This window comes from Furipterus horrens, unplaced genomic scaffold (genome assembly GCF_987537825.1).
Source record: "Furipterus horrens unplaced genomic scaffold, mFurHor1.1.pri manual_scaffold_11, whole genome shotgun sequence".
NCBI lineage: Eukaryota > Metazoa > Chordata > Mammalia > Chiroptera > Furipteridae > Furipterus > Furipterus horrens.
Window position 1 is genome coordinate 57551694 of NW_028327181.1, and position 19868 is coordinate 57571561.

The 19868-nt window shown below is 41.9% G+C and overlaps 1 protein-coding gene across 4 annotated transcripts in view; it reads left to right on the top strand.

Moving 5' to 3' along the window:
• ZZEF1 (zinc finger ZZ-type and EF-hand domain containing 1) overlaps window positions 1–19868 on the top strand; it is a 104130-nt gene that overhangs the window by 69057 nt on the left and 15205 nt on the right. The window contains exons 37-47 of one of the 4 annotated variants that reach the window (XM_090291455.1): window positions 85–254; window positions 5661–5811; window positions 6997–7136; window positions 7442–7722; window positions 8452–8626; window positions 9180–9312; window positions 13997–14199; window positions 15682–15801; window positions 17220–17411; window positions 18275–18375; window positions 19654–19789. In XM_090291455.1, coding sequence (XP_090147581.1) covers window positions 85–254; window positions 5661–5811; window positions 6997–7136; window positions 7442–7722; window positions 8452–8626; window positions 9180–9312; window positions 13997–14199; window positions 15682–15801; window positions 17220–17411; window positions 18275–18375; window positions 19654–19789 — 1802 coding nt within the window. The remainder of the gene's footprint in view (window positions 1–84; window positions 255–5660; window positions 5812–6996; window positions 7137–7441; window positions 7723–8451; window positions 8627–9179; window positions 9313–13996; window positions 14200–15681; window positions 15802–17219; window positions 17412–18274; window positions 18376–19653; window positions 19790–19868) is intronic. The other 3 variants (XM_090291457.1, XM_090291456.1, XM_090291458.1) reach the window with 3 other exon arrangements.

Sequence of the window (19868 nt, forward strand, 5' to 3'; positions counted from 1 at the left end):
AGTAGCAAAGTGATATATGGCATTTGCAGGGAATCATCCTTTTTATAAAACTTTTAACCATTCTCTCCTTTGCTTCCCATGCAGGTCTGAAAGCTCTGGCTCTTCTTGGTGTGTTGCCAGATGCTGACTGTACTCCAGAAAACCAGGCTCCACCCGCTGCTGTGCCCCCGCGGACGTCAGAGAAACAGCTGGAGAAGAAAGCTGTCCAGGGTGCTGAGGAGCCGGCAGATACAGGCGCTTTTGTGCACTGCAATGTAAGTGATAATTTTTTACTATGCGGAGAGAGCCATTCGCCTGGGGGAGCGGAGCAGGGAGGTTAAAGGCCCAGACTTGACCCAGATGACTGGGTGCAGCTCTGCTCTGTCAGACCTTGGACACATTACCACAGGGTCTTTGCTTCATTTTTCTCGTCTGTAACACAGGGCGATCATACCTATTCCATAAGGTTGTCATGAGGACTTACATTACATTATACACATTGAATTAATGTATGTAAAGAGCTTAAAGCCGTGTTCAAGCAGCTCCATAGCGGTGCCAGCTACTCCTGTTACCCGCCTCCTGCTGATTTGTTATAAGAACTGAGCAAGATTACCTAAAGAGATTAGTTCCTGGCCCTTGGTGAACACTACATATATGAACCTGTTTTTTTAATTATATTTTATTGTTTATGCTATTACACTTGTCCCAATTTTTACCCCTTTGCCCCTCTCTTTCCAGCCACACCCCCACTCCCTCTGGCAGTCGCCACACCATTGTCCATGTCCATGGGTCATGTGTATATGTCCTTCAGCTACTCTGTTCCCTGTGCTGTACTTTTCATTCCATGACTATTCTGTGACTACCAATTTGTACTTCTTAATCCCTTCAGCTTTTTGCCCATTTCCCCTGACCCCTCCTCCGATCTGGCAGCCATCAAAGTATTCTCTGTATCTACGCTTCTGTTTCTGTTCTGCTTGTTTATTTTGTTTTTTACATTCAGTTGTTGATAGATGTGCATTTATTACCATTTTATAGTTCAAAATTTTGATCTTTTTCTTCTTAAAGAAGACCCTTTCACATTTCATATAATACTGGTTTGGTGGTGATAAACTCCTTTAGCTTTTTCTTGTCTGTAAAACTCTTTATCTGTCCTTTGATTCTAAATGATAGCTTTGCACAGTAGAGTAACCTTGGTTGTAGGTCCTTGCTTTTCATCCCTTTGAATATTTCTTGCCAATCCCTTCTAGTCTGAAAAGTTTCTTTTGAGAAATCAGCTGACAGTCTTATGGGAGCTCCCTTGTAGGTAACTGTTTTTTTCTTGCTGCTTTTAAGATTCTCTCTTTATCTTTAACCTTTGGCATTTCAATTATGATGTGTCTTGGTGTGGGCCTCTTTGCATCCACCTTGTTTGGGACTCTGCTTCCTAGGCTTGCATGTCTATTTCCTTCACCAAATTAGGGAAGTTTTTTTCATTGTTTTTTCAAATAAGTTTCCAATTTCTTACTCTTCTCCTCTGGCGAATGTTGGTATGCTTGAAGTGGTCCCAGAGGCTCCTTACACTATCCTCACTTTTAATTTTTTTTGGATTCTTTTTACTTCCTGCTGTTCTGATTGGTTGTTTTTTGCTTCCTTATGTTCCAAATTATTGATTTGATGCTCAGCTTCATCCACTCTACTGTTAATTCTCTATGAATTATTCTTTATTTCAGTTAGTGTATCCTTCATTTCTGACTGGATCTTTTTTATGCTGTTGAGGTTCTCATTAAGTTCATTGAGCACCCTTATAATCAGTGTTTTGAACTCTGCATCTGATCTCCCTTTTGTTTAGTACTTTTTCTGGAGTTTCGTTCTATTCTTTCACTTGGCACATGTTTCTTTGTCTCCTCATTTTGGCAGCCTTCCTATGATTGTTTCTATGCATTTGGTAGAGCTGCTACATCTCCTGGGATTGGTAGAGTAGCCTAATGTAGTAGGTGTCCTATAGGGTCCAGTGTCACAGCCTTCTCTATCACCTAAGCTCGGTACTCGGGGTACGCCCACTGTGTGTGCTGTGTACACCCTTCTGTTATAGTTGAGCCTTGATTGCAATTGGTATATGCAAGGTCAGCCACCAACTTATGTTCTGTCTAGGGTCACACAGCATAAGCTACAAAGCAATCTGCAGATGGCTGCTACTAATGCTAGGCTTAGAGGCAAGGCCAAGCTGTGAACTAAAGGTGGCTGCTGCAAGTCGCTGGGCCTGGGACAACTTAGAAGGGGTATGGGACTCACTGAAGCCAGATGCTACTTGTTTGAGAGAACGTAGGAAAATCTGTAGCATGGATCAAGATAAGCCATTCATATGGAAAAGACACTGGAAACAGCTTGGGTGGGCCTGAAAGTTGGGTGGGGCAGGGCCTCAGGGAATCACCAGAGTGGGGCAAACAGTGTGAGAGTCAGGTTGATGGAGTCTCAGATATGGCGCCCCCTTTCTGGCTCTGTGGTTCTCTAGGTGGAGGGCTCAGAAAAGGAACAATGGCTTCTGCCAGCACTTCTGTCTGGGAGAAAGCTGCCCCCTAGCTCTCGCCCTGATGCTGGAAAATTCAGTTCCTCTCCATATGTCTCTGATGCCTTTCACTCTTCTTTCCCTGTGCTGGGGCTCAGAGGAACTGCATCTGAGAAAGTCTTTGCATGGGCCCTTTAAAGGAACTGCCTGGAACTTCAGAAGTTCCTGTTTTCCACAGCCTCAGTCCCCATTGGTTTTTACAGCCAGAAGTTATGGAGACTTATCTTCCTGGCACTGGAACCCTGGTCTGGGGGCCTGGAGTGGGGCTGGGACCCTTTGCTCCTGAGATATTCTCCCAATTTATATCTGCCTTATATGGGTGTGGGATCAGTTCATTCCATGTCTCTGCGCCTCTACCCCTCCTCCTAGTCTCGATGTGGTTTCTTCTTTCATTCAGCTTGATTATTGACAGTGCTGAATTATGGTGGTTCTATAGTTATAATTTGATGCCTGAAGCTATTTTTATATTAAGTCAAAAAATAGGTCGCACTAAGTACTTATTTACCAAGTAGACATAGTAGTTTCTGTATACTTGTTTTAGTAGAAAAAAAAGCCTTTGTGGATCCAGGCATCACCTGTGATAGTGACACTAAAGATTGTTCTGTAAGAGAGCACAGTATACAGTTTCTATGGTGCTGGCATTGATGCTGTCATTGCCCCTGACTTTGCCTCAGTTGCTGCTCCTGTTAACTCATTCAGGACCCCCCACGTGGTGGTTAGAGCTCACTGGGAACCCATTGTCATTTAGAGGAAGACAAATGCAAAGAGTGCTGATGAAAACATGAAAATTCTATTAATTTCGTTCAGCCTGAGAGCCAGTACAAGACAGGTGACATCATTTTCTAGCCTGTCTCTCAGGTGTCAACATTTTCTACCACAAAACCCCCTCCAGGCAGCATTTTAACTACCCACAGATTATGGTGGGGCAGAGAGAACATTATCAGCAGAGGCTGGATAAATCCACAGTCTTCGCCTTTGAGCCTGGGAATAGTTGTATCTCCTCGTGAGCTCCCAGCATTGTATGTGCCGCCATGAGCACTGTGCTCCCCGTTTATCTGCTTATTCAGTGTTTATATCAGAGTGGACTTGGTGAGTGTTTTTTATTCAATGGATTAAAGTCTATTACTCTTTATTATTTAATTTGATGCTCAAATTTTCCCGTATTTGGCCAATGGAATCTCTTTCCAGCTGGCTTTTGTGTCCTTATTGAGCACTTCCTTAATTTTCCATGCAGAAAAGATGTTACAGGCTTATCTTAGGCTTTCCCTGTCTAGAGCCTGGAATCAGCCTTTTTTCTAAGAAGTTCCCAGGGCATTATTTTTTCCTGAAGTGTCCCCACCCTTTGGGTTCCCTTCCCATCAGCATCTGGGTGCATCCATGGTATCCAGCCCTGACTGGTGTGGCTCAGTTGGCTGGGCATCATCCTACAAAGCAAGAGGTCACTGGTTTAATTCCTGGTCAGGGCACATGCCTAGGTTGCAGGTTTGGTCCCCAGTTGAGGTGGGTACGAGGGGCAACTGATGGATGTTTCTCTCTCTCATTGATATTTCTCTCCCTCTCTTCCCCTCACTCTAAAAAATAAATAAAATCTTAAGAAAGAAAAGCTGCAGTTTCCAGCAGCTGCCCCACGACAGATCCTGAATATCCTCCCTACCATGGCCCTAAGGACCACATCCCATTAGGGCCCTGAGTGCAGATCACTTGTTTTTAAACTCCCATATGTTTCTAACCAATTCCAGGCCCTATCTTCCCTCCCTCCCTCTAGTGACTAGAAATACTTTTTGTTTTGAACAACCAAGAAACCAACCCTAGCCAGACGCATCACCCAGGGGATTTTATCTACAGGGGCCTCAGGCCAGTAATGAGACCCTCTTGGTGCTACTTGTGTGCAACTGCAGTGGCACTAGGGATTCCTGGGACAATAGGGAAGAAGATCAGGAGTAAAATGATTAGCCAAAGCTTTGGAATTATATACATTATTTACACAAAGGGTCTCATGGTACAGAGAGTAAGGTTTTGGAGGTCTTTCCAGAGGGGACCTTTTTAATAAGGCAAGTGGCTCTCCCATGCTTGCTTCCCTCTTAGGACAATCTTATAACCACTTTTTTCTTAGGAAGGGATTGAGAGTAGGATTGATGCTGATGCTACAGAATTCAGAAAGGGGATGATAAGCACCTGCCACTGAGAGATGTCAGGGATCTTCTCATGAGGTTTGGTGTTGTGCAGAAGTGCAAGAAGTGCAGCCTTGTATTCAGGGTGTCCTGGCCTTCCCAGACTTACTGGAGCTGAGGTGCCTTCCCCAAGCACAGAAGACTTCCTGTGTAGCCTGCTTTCCAACAGCGAAAAGCACCCTGAGGGCCCCGGGAGTACAGGTGGTTTTGGGGTGACATCGAGTGACTCCTGAAGAAATTCAGGCTGAGGTCTGTCATTCTGCCAATCTGGGCAGCTCACCGCCAGACTCCTGAGCCAGAAAACCCTTGCAGCTCCTTTGAGGGCCTCCTTAATAAAATCCCCTTGCCGAAATGGAATTCTCGAAAGTGTAAGTCAGGTTAGTGTGCTAGAAGGAAATTCACACCTTTGTTTTTAACTTTTTCCCAAGAGAAGAACTTTCCATACTTGGCCTCTGAAAGCCAAATAGAATGCATTAGAGGTTTTATTAGAGCCACTGATCATGTGACTGCAGGCTCTGACAGAGGGGCATTTGGAAGATGTTTGTTGGGATGTGATGCAGTGATTAATGTCTTACAGATTTATCATAAGAAATGAAAGACATTTTCTAGTGGAAGTCAGAAGTATTTTAGTCTGTGAAGACTGAGTGGTTAATGATTTTAAAAGTCATATTATAATATTAATGAGTAAACTTTAGAAACAATTCTTGCCCTGGCTGGTGTGGCTCAGTGGGTTGAGTGCTGATCTCTGAACCGAAAGGTCACTGGTTTGATTCCCAGTCAGGGCACAGGCCTGGGTTATGGGCCAGGTCCCTGGTTGGGGCCATGCGAGAAACAACCAATTGATGTTTCTCTCCTTCTCTTTCTCCCTCCCTTCCCCTCTCTAGAAATGAATAAATAAAATCTTTTAAAAATAAATAAATGTAAAAAAAGAAACAATTCTTTTACACTTACCATTTTGTTTTTAGGGAAAGAGTGATGTTCATAAGGAAGTCATACCTTTGGACTGCAAGCAGAGAAATAAGGCAGATGAAAGTGTAACTTTACTGAAAGATCCTTCATGCCAGATTCGAATTTTAGACTCACCTACACATGCTAGCACACCTACAGGAATTTCAGGTAAAGACTCTGGTCATTCCCTTAACCTCTTTCATCTTAAAATGCACATATATTCATCCCTGAGCTGTTGGTTGCACAACTTTAAACTGGCCAGCGAACCAAGGGTGCGTGATTTCTTAGTTCTGTATCAGATGGTACTGATAATACTTTGAAAATCATCTTCCTTTAACTGATTTCCTACCTTGTTTATTCCCTAATTTACTAAGTGCTTTCTGTGTGCCACGCACGTGCTAGACCTTGGAGATGAAGCAGGGACCAAGTCAGACAGGCAGGCACACAGCTTAGTCTAGGCGGGTTTAAGGCCGAGGGGCCAGTAACTGTAATTTGAGGTGGAATGTGATTCTGTCCAGAAGAGAGGTGTAAGTGGTGTTAACAGTGACTGGTGTCTAACTAGGACATTTGTATTCACATAAAGCCTTTAAAGGAAGGGCTGCAGGGGACCCTGAAAGTGCTCGGATCTGCTGTGGGGAAGGGCATTCAGGGTAGAAAGAACAACATGGACAAAGGCTCCAGAGTGGAAAACCCCCCAACAAGTACAGGGGAGAAGCTCCTTAGCAGGTGGTAGGGATGGAGTGGAGCACTGGAAGGTGAAAGTAGAGAGGTGCTCTGGTGAGGAGGCCTCAGGTGCTGCCTTGTTAGCAGCACCAAGGTCAGAGTTGTAGGGAGATTGCTGAGCTGGGAGATGGAGGTGCTGTGGGCTGAAGAGCCTCAGTCAGCCTCCTCCTCAGGGCAGCCTGGGGAGGCGGGGTCTTTCCCATGTGCCGCTCCGTGATGGAGGCACAGAAGTCCACTCTGGTCTGATTCCTCTGAGGATCAGCATCCTGGTTCACATACAGTTTATTCGTTCATCAAGTATTGGTTGTGTACCTGCCATGCTCCAGAAACATTGCTAGGTGCTTGCGACACATCACTAATAAAAGAAAAAGAAGGAAAGGCGGGCAGTACACAACAGATAGCAATGACATGGTGTGTTGAAAAGGGTTCCAGAGGGGATGGGAGAGAGATGGGTGGGCAGGCCCTACGTTTAATACTGTGATCAGGGTAGGCCTTCTTAAGCAAGACATGTTCAGCACTAGGCTTTTAAAGCCCCAGCTTTGTTCGGTAGCGGCGCAGGGACAGTGCAGTGTGCCTCTGTACATATATAGAAGCTGGCAAAATCTGAAAGTTTGGTATTTTATAACTTAGATGCTGAAAATTCAGAAGCGTCATCTGAGAAGCCCATCAAGGAAAAGGCAGTTACTCCAAACCCTGAGCAGGTGTTTGCTGAATGTTCCCAGAAGAGGATTTTGGGGTTACTAGCAGCCATGTTACCTCCCTTAAAGTCGGTGAGAGACGAATGACATTTTCTTGTTAAAAGAGGGGTGGTGCTATGCATAGAAAAACAAATTTGTAAGCCATATACTGAAACCAACTGTAAATAGCAGTAGTCTATATCTCTGAGGGTGGAGTTATACATTAGAAGTAGAATTGTTGTTTTCTTTACAATTGATTTTACACCAGCCACTTAGGAAAGACACCGCATAATCCCTTTGGCACTAGGACAGTGGTAAATAATACATTGAAGGGAATGCAATCTTTAGTTGGTGTTTTTACATGGCTTTTGTATTAAGCAGTGTTTTCTCCCTCTCAGCAGGATCCCACGGTGCCCCTGATAGACCTGGAGCACGTCCTCCCACTCATGTTTCAGGTTGTCATCTCAAACGCAGGCCACCTGAATGAAACCTACCACCTCACCCTGGGCCTTCTTGGCCAGTTAATCATCCGCCTTTTACCATCAGAGGTAGATGCCGCAGTGATCAAGGTCCTTTCAGCCAAGCACAACCTCTTTGCCTCAGGGGACAATTCCACTGTGCCAGATGGCTGGAAGACCACCCACCTGCTCTTTAGCCTGGGAGCTGTGTGTCTGGACAGGTAGCCACCCCCACTCTGCCCCACCTTGGTGTTCATTTCTTTAAGTCAATGGACTGGATGTTGATTAATTTCATTGTATTTCAGTGCTATTGTCTGGGAATCTTTAGTGAGAATAGAATTAGTTTTATTAGCAATGCTGTTAACAGACATTAAACTGAACTTAAAACCCACATTAAAACAGCTGTGCAGTCTAGGCACTGTCTGTGTTTCCACTCTCTGGTTTGTTTTTTCCTGAGAGCAGTAAGTGTAGGCTTGGAGTTGAAGAAAATAGGTTTGTTTCATTATAAAAGTAACATTCACAGATGATATCAAACTTGTAAGATAGAAATGAAGAATAAAAGTCACCTTGGCTTATACCATATTTATGCATTTGATGCTGTTTTAATATATCTCCTTCCAACAACAAAAAAAGAGAATAAACAACAAAACAAAAAACTATATCTTCTAACAGGCTTTTTTTTTTTCCAATCATGAATGTGCACAATTGCACACACGTGTCACTTTTTATAGAGCTTTTTAAAAACATAGATGTAGACTGAATATGTAAATAACAGGTCTTGATTTTTTGTCCCACTTACCACTATATGAAAAGTGTCGTTTTGGTAGTCTTTAAACTAATTACTGAGTGGCTCTTGGTGTGCTTCTGGGTCTGCCGTGGAGTATAGGGGGCTTTGCTGAGTTGCCTCTGCAGTCTGTGCACCGCCGCCTAATGGAGCTCTTGCCTTCCAGCCGGGTAGGTTTGGACTGGGCGTGCTCCATGGCAGAGATCCTGCGGTCACTTAACAGTGCCCCACTGTGGCGCGACGTCATTGCCACCTTCACAGACCACTGCATCAAGCAGTTGCCTTTCCAGCTGAAACACACCAACATCTTCACCCTGCTGGTGCTGGTCGGCTTCCCGCAGGTACATCCCCCTGAAGACCTGGCCACCTCTTTGGCTTCATCACACACATCAAAGTCTATATAGCATGCATCTTTGGAATTTTTTCCCCTCAGTTACATAATTTGCTTGTATAATATTGATATATTTTCAAGATTATGGAATGGTTTGTTTAAATTGCACTGTCAACAGTTTAGTCATTTGATTCGTTTTGGTAGCCAGTAGTTGGCTTTGGATAATAGTAGCCGTAATATGGTAAATTACAAAGCACTTCAAAGTAAGGTTGTTTTTCACTTTGGCATTCATCCTGATCTCATTTCTAATATTCGTATCTCTCAATTGGTTGGGACAAAGAGGACTGTGAACTCATGGCTTCTTATCCAGCAAGCTCTTAAACCAGTTCTGTGCCAGGCCTGTGCCAGGTTCATGCCAGGCTCTGGACTTAGAGATGAGAAGAACCCTACCCTTGAGTGCTTGTTGAAGTCAGGGACGCAAGCAGAGGGACTGGGCTTGGGCCTAATTAAGTTCGCTTTCTTGTGTCTGTGTGCTGTTGAGTTGTTTTCTCTTTGTGCTCTAGGTTCTGTGTGTGGGGACCCGCTGTGTTTATGTGGATAATGCCAATGAGCCCCATCACGTGATCATCCTGAAGCACTTTACTGAGAAAAACAGGGCTGTGATCGTTGATGTCAAAACCCGGAGGAGGAAAACAGGTCCCATGCATCATTATTTCTTCTAAACCTGGAAGAAAGTTGTCTAATCTCTGCATACTCTAAAATCAATGGTGTTACCTTGGTTCTTGCCCCTGCGTGTGACTTCTTTACAAAACAAGTTACAGCTCCCTGTGCTTTTTTCTCGTCCCAGAAATAATGACAATTGGGATAAACGTGAAGGCCCTTTCCGTTATGTTGTTTCTGTATGTATGCTCTCTGTTTTGGGGTTGGGCAGATGTTTACATTCTAAACATTTAATTTTTCCATTTGTCAGTGTCATTTGTTCCCTAATGGGTAATTTAAACATTATGGAGTCAGGTGGCCACATGAGTGTAAAATAGCGTTGAATAATTGTATTGGAATTCATGTCACTTCCCATTTTGTTTCATCAACAGAACAGTGAAAGTACATCATAAATGCCTTTCACTTAATTTGCCAAATCCCAAACAGCCTGAAGTATCTAACCACTATGTGCCCAGTTCTGCTTCTGAAATAAAATCTGGTTTCTTACTCAGCTTCAGCGTTAGGCACTGTCAGTGCTATTTTTATATATGGTATGAGGTAAACATGAATGTTCTTTTTTAAAATTTTTATTTTATTATTTTTTATTTTAGAGAGAGGAAGTGGGGGAGAGAGAGAAGCACTGATTTGTTGTTCCACTTACTTACACATTCATTGGTTGATTCTTGCATGTGCCCTGACTGGGGATTGAACCCACAAGCTTGGCATACTGGGATGATACTCTAACCAAATGAGCTACCCAACCAAGCTCCCTGCCCCTCTTCTTTGCCCATCCCCTCCTGTCCTCCTCCTCTGTATATGCATACCAGTTGTTCTAGGACCATCTGTTGAACAGACTGTTCTGTCTCCATTAAATTGTCTTGGCGCCTTTGTTGAAAATTAATTGACCCATATATGTGTGTGTCTCTTTGTGAATTTTGTTATGTCCCATTAATCTGTACATCTGTCCTTAACTTAAAAACCACATAACCTTGACTATTGTAGCTTTATACTAAGTTTTAAAGTCAGGTTCTCCAACTTTGTACTCTTTTTCTAAATTGCTTTGGCTATTCTAGTTCCTTTCTGTATAAGTTTTAGAATCAGGTGTCAGTTGCTATTAAAGAATATGCTGGGGTTTTAATTGGCATTGCGTTGACTCTGTAGATCCATTTGGGGAGAACTGACATCGTAACAATATTAAGTCTTTGACTCATGAGCATGGTATATCTCTTCATATATTTAGGGAATAAATTTAGGTCTTATAAAATGTAGGTTATTAATCTCTCTCAACCTGTCTTCTCTCATTCCTAATTTTGATAATTTGTGTCATCTCTTTTTTGTTTCCTAGACTGTCTAGCCAGAGATTTATCAACTGATTTGATCGTTTCAAAGAACCAGCTTTTGGTTTCATTGATTTTCCTCTATTACTTATCTGTTTTCTATTTCATTGATTTCTATCTTTATCATTATTAATTTCCTCATTTCTTCTTGCGTTGTTTCATTTTCTCTTTTCTTTTTCTAGTTTCTTAAATTGAAAGTCTAAATCACTGATTTGAGACCTTCTTTGTTAATTGAAGCATTATAATGCCGTGAATTCCCTCTGAGAATGACTTTAGCCGTATCCATAATTTTTTATATGTTGTATTATCCTTTTCATTCAGGTCAGAATATTTTCTATTTATTGTATGAATTTTTTGTCTTTGTTCTGTGGATTATTTAAAAATGTGTTGTTTAATTTTCAAGTATTTGGGTTATGTTCCAAATATCTTTCTGTTACTGATTTTAAGTTTAATTCCCTTTTGATCAGAGAACACACTTTGACATGATTTCAGTCCTATTAAGATTATTATTTGTTTTATGGTCCAGATGTGTTCTGTTTTGAATAAGGTTCCATGTGTACTTGAAGAGAATGCATATACTGTGTTATTGGTGGAGTGTCTTTTAGATGACATTTAGGTCAAGTCAATTGATAGTGTTGTTCAAGTCATCTGTGTTCTTACTGATTTTTTACCTATTCTAACAATTATGGACAGAGGAATGTATTGAAGTCTCCAACTGTAATTATGTGTATGTCTGTTTCTCATTTCATTATGAATTGTCCCTTTATCTCTTATAATATTCCTTGTTCTGACATCTACTTTAATATTTATGTAACCTCTCTAACTATTTTTGTTTTTATTTTTTTAAAGACTTAATTTATTTATTTATTTTTAGAGAGGGGAGAAGAGAGGGAGAAAAAGAGGGAGAAAAACATCAATGTGTGAGACATACATCTTGCATACCCCCAACTGGGGATCTGGCCTGCAACCCAGACATGTGCCCTGACAGGCAATCAAACCGGCAACCCTCCAGTTCTCAGGCCAGCACTCAATCCACTGAACCACACCAGCCAGGGCTCTAGCTTTGTTTTAATACTAACATTTGCATGGTATATCTTTTTCCATCCTTTCAACTTTAACATGCTTGTGCCTACAGTTAAAGTGGATTTCTGTAGCTAGCACATAGTGTAGTCTTCGTTTTTAATCCAATCTGACAATCCCTGCCTTTTAATGGAGATGTTTATACTATTTACATTTAAAGCGGTTTTCAAGATAGTTGAGTTTAACTCTACTATCTTCTTGCTTTTTAAATTATTTCTCATCTATTCTTTGTGCCTTTTTTTCTTATCTCCTGCCACCTTTTGGATTTTAAGTTTCATTTTATCCCTACTATTGGCTTGTAAACTATAACTCTTTTATTTTTTTAGTGGTTGCACTAGGGTTTACAATAGTTTACCTTCAAATAACTTTTTAGTGGTTGCATTAAGGTTTTTAATATACACTGTTAACTCATCACAGTCTGCCTTTGAATAATATTATATCACTTCACATAGTGAGAAATATAGATTGTGTATTTCTATCCTCCCATCGTTTGCGTTTTTGTCACAAAGTTTACTTCTAGATGACATAAATCGACCAATACAGCATTTATTTTTGTTTTAAAAAGTCAGACATTTTTTAAAAGATTTAAAAATGAGAAGGCACCCTGGCTGGTGTGGCTCAGTGGATTGAGTGCCAGCCAGCAAATGGAAGGGTCACCAGTTCGATTCTTGGTCAGGGCACACGCCTGGGTTGCAGGCCAGGTCCCCAGTTACGGGTGTGTGAGAGGCAACTTACCTTGTATCCCTCTCACGCTGATGTTTCTCTCCCTTTCTTCCTCTCCTCCCTTGTCTCTAAAAAGTAAATAAATAAAATCCTTAAAAAATTAAAATAAAAAGGCAATATTTTTTATGTTTAGCCATGTGTTTACCCTTCCTGGTGCTCTTCATTTCTTTGTGTGGGTTCAAATTTCCATCTGGTATTATTTTTTCTTTGGCCTGATAAACTTCCCTTAACATTTCTTGTAATGAAAGTCTGCTGTTATAAAATCTTTGGCTTGTCCTACCAAATCAAAGAAATATTTGTTTTGACTTCATCTTTGAGAGATTATTTTGCTAAGTAAAACATGCTATGCTGAGAGTTTTTCTTAGAATAATTTAAAGATATTGGTCCATTTTCTTCTGATTTGCTTAGTTTCTGCCACAAAGTTTGCTGTCATTCTCTGTTACTCTTCATAATGTGTATTTTTTTCTCAGATTGCTTTTAAGATTTTTCTCTTAATTACTGGTTTTTAGCATTTTGCTTATGGTGTTCCTTGGCATGATTTTCTTCATGTTTCTACAGCTTGGGGGTTTATTGAACTCCTGGCTCTGTGGATTCATAGTTTTCATCAAATTTGTAAAATGTTGATCACTATGTCTTCAGATGCTTTTTTTCCCCCCTATTAGGACACCTCCACTCTCACTGTTGGGAAGACAAAATATTACCAAGAATATGAGTTCCAAGAATGAGTTCCAAGAAAGGTTCTGCCTATTGCTTTTTGGTAGTTCTTCTCTAGAACTAGGTTTTTCCCTCTCTAGATGTTGCCCTCTCACATCTGTGCAGATCGGTCCTCAGCCAAAGACTCATGAGGAACTCCTATGACTATCTGGAGAGATATCTCATTCATACTCTCCCTCCCTTTCCCTCCCTCCGTGTCCTTCTCCCTCCCTCTATCTTTCTCTCTCCCTCTCCTTCCGTTTCCCTTCTCTGTGATATTCTGCCCCTTAAGCTCTAGCTGCCTTGATTTCCTTGAATACTGACCTCTGTCTCATCAATTTATTGAGGCTTCTGGACTTTGCTGCTCTGTAGCCTGGAAATTATCTCCAATAGCCAAAGCTTTTGGAGGGCTCACCTGGTTTACGTCCCTTCTTGCAAGGATCATAGTCTGTCCTACCTGTTGCCTATTCCTGTTTCATATATTTTCAGTGTTCTGGTCATTTAAGGTAGAAGAGTAAATTCGATCCCTCTTACCAGTCTTGCTTGGAAGTGGAAGTCTCTCATGTGTACTATATTTAAGAACTTACTTTAACAACCTTTGTCTTCCTTTGGTGAAAACTTGTTTGTGCACAGTAGTAGGAATGTGAATTTCCTTTTTCAGTTGCTTGGCGAATAACTGGCTTTAACTGGCCTTAAACAGAATGGCTAAGTTTGAAGCCAGGAGATTTGTGTTTTGAGGGTTGCACTTCCTGCTTCAGTAAGATACATTACTGGGGAAGAAACTTAGCTGCAGGAGGCATTAACTATATTTTTGGTGTCTTTTTTTTGCTGCCGACATGACCCTTCAGTGAAGGACTACCAGCTGGTCCAGAAAGGAGGGCAGGAACACAGTGACTCTCAGGCCCAGCTGAGCCAATATTCCCAGCACTTTGCCTTCATTGCCAGTCACCTTCTGCAAACCAGCATGGACAGCCATTGTCCTGAGGCAGTGGAAGCAACTTGGGTCCTGTCCCTGGCCCTCAAAGGATTATATAAAACACTAAAGGTAATGGTGAGTGTCTTCCATCAGCTACTGAATCTAGCTATGATTGAATATCTGCAGGGCATGAACTAGGAGGAAATGCCATCTGATTTTGATGGATGGTTAACCATAGGGTTTTGATTATTTTTATAAATGGTTGGGGATTTGCACAAGGATAAGTTTAAAGAAGAAACAGAATTGTCCTGATAGTTGGTTTTCTGTAGTTTTTCAGTACTGTTTTATGGAACCAGGTATTACTGCCTAATGGCACATCAACTTGGAAGATGAGAAGAAAAATGGACTGAACATTTTCTTACTTCCCTTTGAACACAGCTCCTTGGGTTCATCATAGGATAAGATAAAGGGAAGAATAAAGGTGCTGGCATCCTATGGGATCTTTGAGCAATAGGTTTGTCAGGTGGGGTGGGAGATGGCAGACAAGTTAAAGAGCTGGGCAGTAATTGGTGTAGAGATGAGAAGCCTTGACTTATGGGGCACGCAATTCTTCTGCTCCCTGAGGGCATGGGTGAGGAGGAAGGACTCACTTTAAGATCATCTTCCGAACAGAACCAGCCATAAAAGAAGGATTTAATTTGAAAAGTTGGTGAGTTCCTTGACTTTGGCAGCACTGGTGAGGAAGTCATGGAAAGACTTGAGCATCACGGGAGACTGGACGGATAATGTGTCAGCTCTGGCCAAGCCCTGAGAATTTGTAGTTTTAGGATTGACACTATACATCCACTGTTCATTGATATCATGGCATTTATCACAGTCTGCTGTGGTTTTAATTGTTTGCATTATTAGGTAAGAGAAAATAAGCTCCCTGAGGGCAGAGACCATTTCTGCCTTTGAATCCTGCAATCTGTAAATATTGTTGAGCACTAAGTACCAGCTGGAACTGTGTATGTAGTTTTCAACTAGAAAGAAGGTCCCAGATCTCATGAATCTTATAGTCTAAATTCTAAGAGAGATAAGAAAGAGCCTATGAGGAAAATTATCATGAATCAGAAAAAGTCTTTCTGAGAAGGTGAACTTTGAGGTGATAATCAATAAGGAGTCTTGGCAGAGCGTTGCATGCTGGGAGAGTAGCAAACTCCGGGAACAGGCAGAGTTGTTGGGGAGCAGAGGGAACTCCTCCAGGGATTCAGGATAGTGCCGAAGAGGCAGATGAGAACACAGAAACAGGCTGGGAGCCTGTAGGACCTTCTCAGCCGTGACTAGGAACTTGGATTTTAGTTTAAAGGGCAGTGGGAAGTCATTCGGAAGGTAGCAAGCAGGAAAGGGACATTATAAAACCTCTATTCTTAGCTTAGGATTTAGCACATAGAATATACTGGGCTTCAGAAATATTTGTTGAGTGAATGAATTAGAGAGTGAGTGAAGAGACATAGGCTATGACTGAGATTCAGAGTTTTATCCTCCCTGCTGACTCCACTTAAGGATGAACTTGGGCCACTACTGACCCTTCTTCATTCTGAGGCAGTTGCAAATCATTCTTTTTCTGTTTGGCAGGCTCATGATTTTGAAGAGACACACGCTACCTTCTTTCAGACTGATTTGCTGAAGCTGCTGGTGAAAAAGTGCAGCAAAGGGACTGGCTTCAGTAAAACATGGCTTCTCCGGGACCTGGAAGTAAGGGCTGAAGCTGGCTCCTCCTGCTGCTAACGGGTGCACACTTACTGGCCTGGGAGTTAGGACTGTCACTTAGCTGTAGCCGCTTCTTCCCTGTGCGCACTCGTTCTGTGCAGCGTTAAAACTGGGGCTTGTATTCGTCTTCCCTTTTGGAAACAGGGCTTTGACACCTGTCAGGGAAGATGAATTTGATGTTTATTCAAAGAACATTGGAAGAGAAGTATTTTATATGGAAACAGTGTGTCATGATAATAAAGTGTTCCCTTGAATTATTATTTCCTTTTAAAGTTCCTTTGAGCTAAGATCACTTTCTAAATTTATCCTCACTTTTGTATATTTTTTGTAGGACGTTAGTTGATAATTCTCATTTTATTACTATTCCCTGTAGGCTTTAGATTGTTCTTAATAGAATGACTTTAGGTTCCCTGTGGAGTTTCTGCACCAAGTGCCCGCCAGCTTCAGGTCCACGAAAGGCTGTTGCTGTGTGGGAGGTGGTCAGCCAGCCTTTCTTAGTCCCACAGGGGCCTGAGCGTGAAGAAATAGCTTGCAGTTGCCACAGAGGATTTAGTTAGGTTTCAGCAAAATGTGCTGAAATATACTAATAACCTTGGGAGCATTTGAGCTCTTGTTCTTAGGAAATATTTTAAATTAAATCTTGTTTATTATTCAAATACTAGAACCACATTGCAGAAAATTTGAAAAATAGAAAAGAAAAACTAATTTTTACCCCCCAACATAACTACCATTAATATTTCGTGTATTTCCTTATTCTGTTTTTCCCCTCTGTATCTGTGATAGATAAAGAGATAGCTAGGTAGATAGATGGGTTTAGATTGTATGATGAGCATGGTATTCTGATAAATTTGAGATTATATGATGACCATTTTTCTAACTTGCTAGTTTTCTTAGCCACCACTTTTAAAGGCTGTTCATGATATATGAAGGGGAACTTCAGGTTTTTGCCATTATTAATGCTTCATTGACCATATCATGAGTATGACTTTTTACATATTTTACTGGGTCAGGGACTGCAAGCATTTTTATAGCTCTTCATGTAAATGATAATCCACCTTCACATATCATATGCAGCCATTAAAAAACAGTGGTTATGAAAACTAGCAATTTAGAAAATGGCACTCAGATAATCTCAGTTCACCAAAATGCATTCTGAATGGATAGTATCAGTTTACACTGTCAGTGGCAAAGTTAATAAACACCCAGCTCCCTCATCATTTTAGTTAGCTTTTCTTTGATCACAAGTACAATTGAATGTGTTTTCATGTTACTTTACTAATTTTACATTTTTGTGTGTGAATTCAGGCATCTTTTAAAAAGTTAGGTCACTTATTTCCTACCCTTTGAGGGTGAAGGATCTGTAGAATCTTCTCACCCACCTTCCTGTCTTTTTCTCTGTGTAGATTTTGTCCATCATGCTGTACTCTTCAAAGAAGGAGATCAACGCCTTGTCCGAGCACGGCGACTTGGAGGCAGACGAGCGAGGGGACCAAGAGGAGGAAGTGGAACGGTCCGTCGGCAGCCCAAGCGAGCCAGAGCAGAAGAAGCTAGACCCTCTCGAAAGCCTGGATGAGCCCACCAGAATATGTTTCTTGGTATGTCCATGTGTCATGGTGTGGACTGAGAAAGGACTTTAAGAAATGGATTCTCTTTGGTGTGGACTGTGTCTTAGCCTCCACATGAAAATGCTTCAGTCTGGTGTCCTGAGAATTCACTTCCCGGAAGTCCCTGTCAATATTGTATAGAACGGATCCATAAGAATGGGAAAGGCCCTCACAACAGTAGTTCTTGTTGTTTTTGGTTCATGGATCCAAAGGCTTTAGACCATTTCTATAAAATGCATATCCAAATAGACATGTGAATCTTTGCATGTAATTTCCAGGCCTACCCATAAACCCCCAAATGACAGTTCCTCCTCATAGTTTCTCAGACATACTGTCTTTCTTCCTCTGGATAATCCACTCTTCCTCAGAATGATGTGAAAATGGGTGAGAGCTTGAGCTCAAAGGGTCTAACTAGATGAAGAGTAGACAGAGTATGGGATGGATGTCAGAAAGACAAGTACAGTTTTTTAAAAGTCAAAAGAAAATACAGAGTACTTAGATTTATGTGCCAGTTGTCAAACTTGAGTGTGAGGCAGCTACAGAGAAGCTAGCAACAAATACAGTGTGGTACATAATTATTGACTATTAGCATTGCATTCTGTTGACATCATATTTCCTTTGGTGTGTCTGTGTTTTATATTTTCCTTGGAATTTATAATAGTAATGCAGAGTTATAATCCATGTTTTAGGGCTTGTGATTTTATGTGTTTTAAGTACCCATATAATGTTCTTAAATTAATAACCTGTGGTAAGTTTAGAAAATCATTGTTTTATCACTTTTGAGTTTATATTATCAATAATGTGTTAAAGCACATTAAATTATCTTTCTCTTCCTTCCTCCCCATGGCCTCCAGATGGCTCATGATGCCCTCAATGCCCCTCTGCACATTCTCCGGGCCATATACGAACTGCAGATGAAAAGGACTGATTCGTTCTTCCTGGAGGTTCAGAAGAGGTAAGGGGTGTTTCGCTGCAGCTGAAGAGCAGCGTGTGTGAGAACACGCAGGGCAGGACTGCACTGAGCTCCTGCCGGTGCGGTGTGGGGGAGAGGTCCTCGTAGGGTAAGCAGCCGGTGCGGGACTGGGTGTTAGTTCTTCATAAAGCGATGTGGAAGCTGGCTGAGCTGCATCGCGTGGATCATCTTGAATTGTGTTGTACGTTCCTTCAGAAAAACTTTCCACTTGCTCTCTGCCTCTTAAACTCCCCGCGGGCGCAGACATGGAGGCAGACGCCAAGGCTTCTCTCGGGTGTCGTCCAGGGAGCAAACAGTGCAGAGTGGGACCTTCTGGTCGAAGGGTTGTCTTGTTTGTTTATTTTTTTCACCTCTGCATACTATATTCATTTTTCTTCAAGAATTATTATAAAATTACTAATATTTTCTTTCTCTTGAACAGTAAGTTCAGAGTTAGTTCTTGGGCCCAGTTCTTAAATTTGTGTAGAACTAATCTCCTCCTCTGTCCCGATATCCTAGTTTTGGCTTCCTATTCTAATTTGTATCCAATTCCAAGTTAATACTTCTTTTATTTTTTATTTCGTATTTTAATTTTTTTATATGTATTTCTAATACGTTGCCTCAAGTCCTTTGTAAGATGAAGCAGGGTTGCATCAGTGAGGGCATGACCTAAGCTGCTGTAACTAAGAAATCCAGAAGCATCATGGGTCATGGATTTGTTTTTCCTCGCACGGAGCAGTTCAGAGGTAGGCAGCAGTCCAGGGTGAGTGGGCAGCTCTGCTCCACATAGTGACCCCGCTTTGTTTTCATCTGTGTCATCAGACCCACACCACACCACCTCTCTGCTGCAGCCCAGAGGAAGGAGCACATCCTTAGTGCAGTTGTCTGAAGGCAGGCTTCAGAGGTGGCACCCGTTACCTCACTGGGCTCCCGCTGGTAAGAACCCAGTTGCATCGCTATATCTAGCCGCAGCTGGGGCTGGGAACCACGTCTCTAGCTCAGTGATTCACTAACTTGCTAAAACTTCAGGGAACTTGGTTCTAAAAGAAAGGCAGGATGGGTCCTGAGGAACAATTTGCATTCTCTGCCACAAGGCATATGTGCACATCTGCGTGCATGAATAAATGAACGCTGTGAATCTAATTTGCAAAATATGGAAAGTAATCATGTAATTGCAGAGTAATAGGAAAGTAGCTGATCAACGTTTGACAGACTTCACTGCAGGTTAAACTGTTGCCTTGCTATAGCTTATGTACCCAACTTTGAGCTCCTTCTCTTCAGGTTTGATGGTGATGAGCTCACCACCGACGAGAGGATACGGACCCTGGCTCAGAAGTGGCAGCCCAGCAGGAGTCTGAGACTGGAAGAGCAGAGCGCCAAAGCTGTGGACACAGACATGATTATCTTACCGTGCTTGGTATGTTGCCTCCACCTTGGAAACAAAGTGTCTGTCCCTGACTCCCACCCCCACTTGTGAGAAGGGCAGGCTCTGTAAT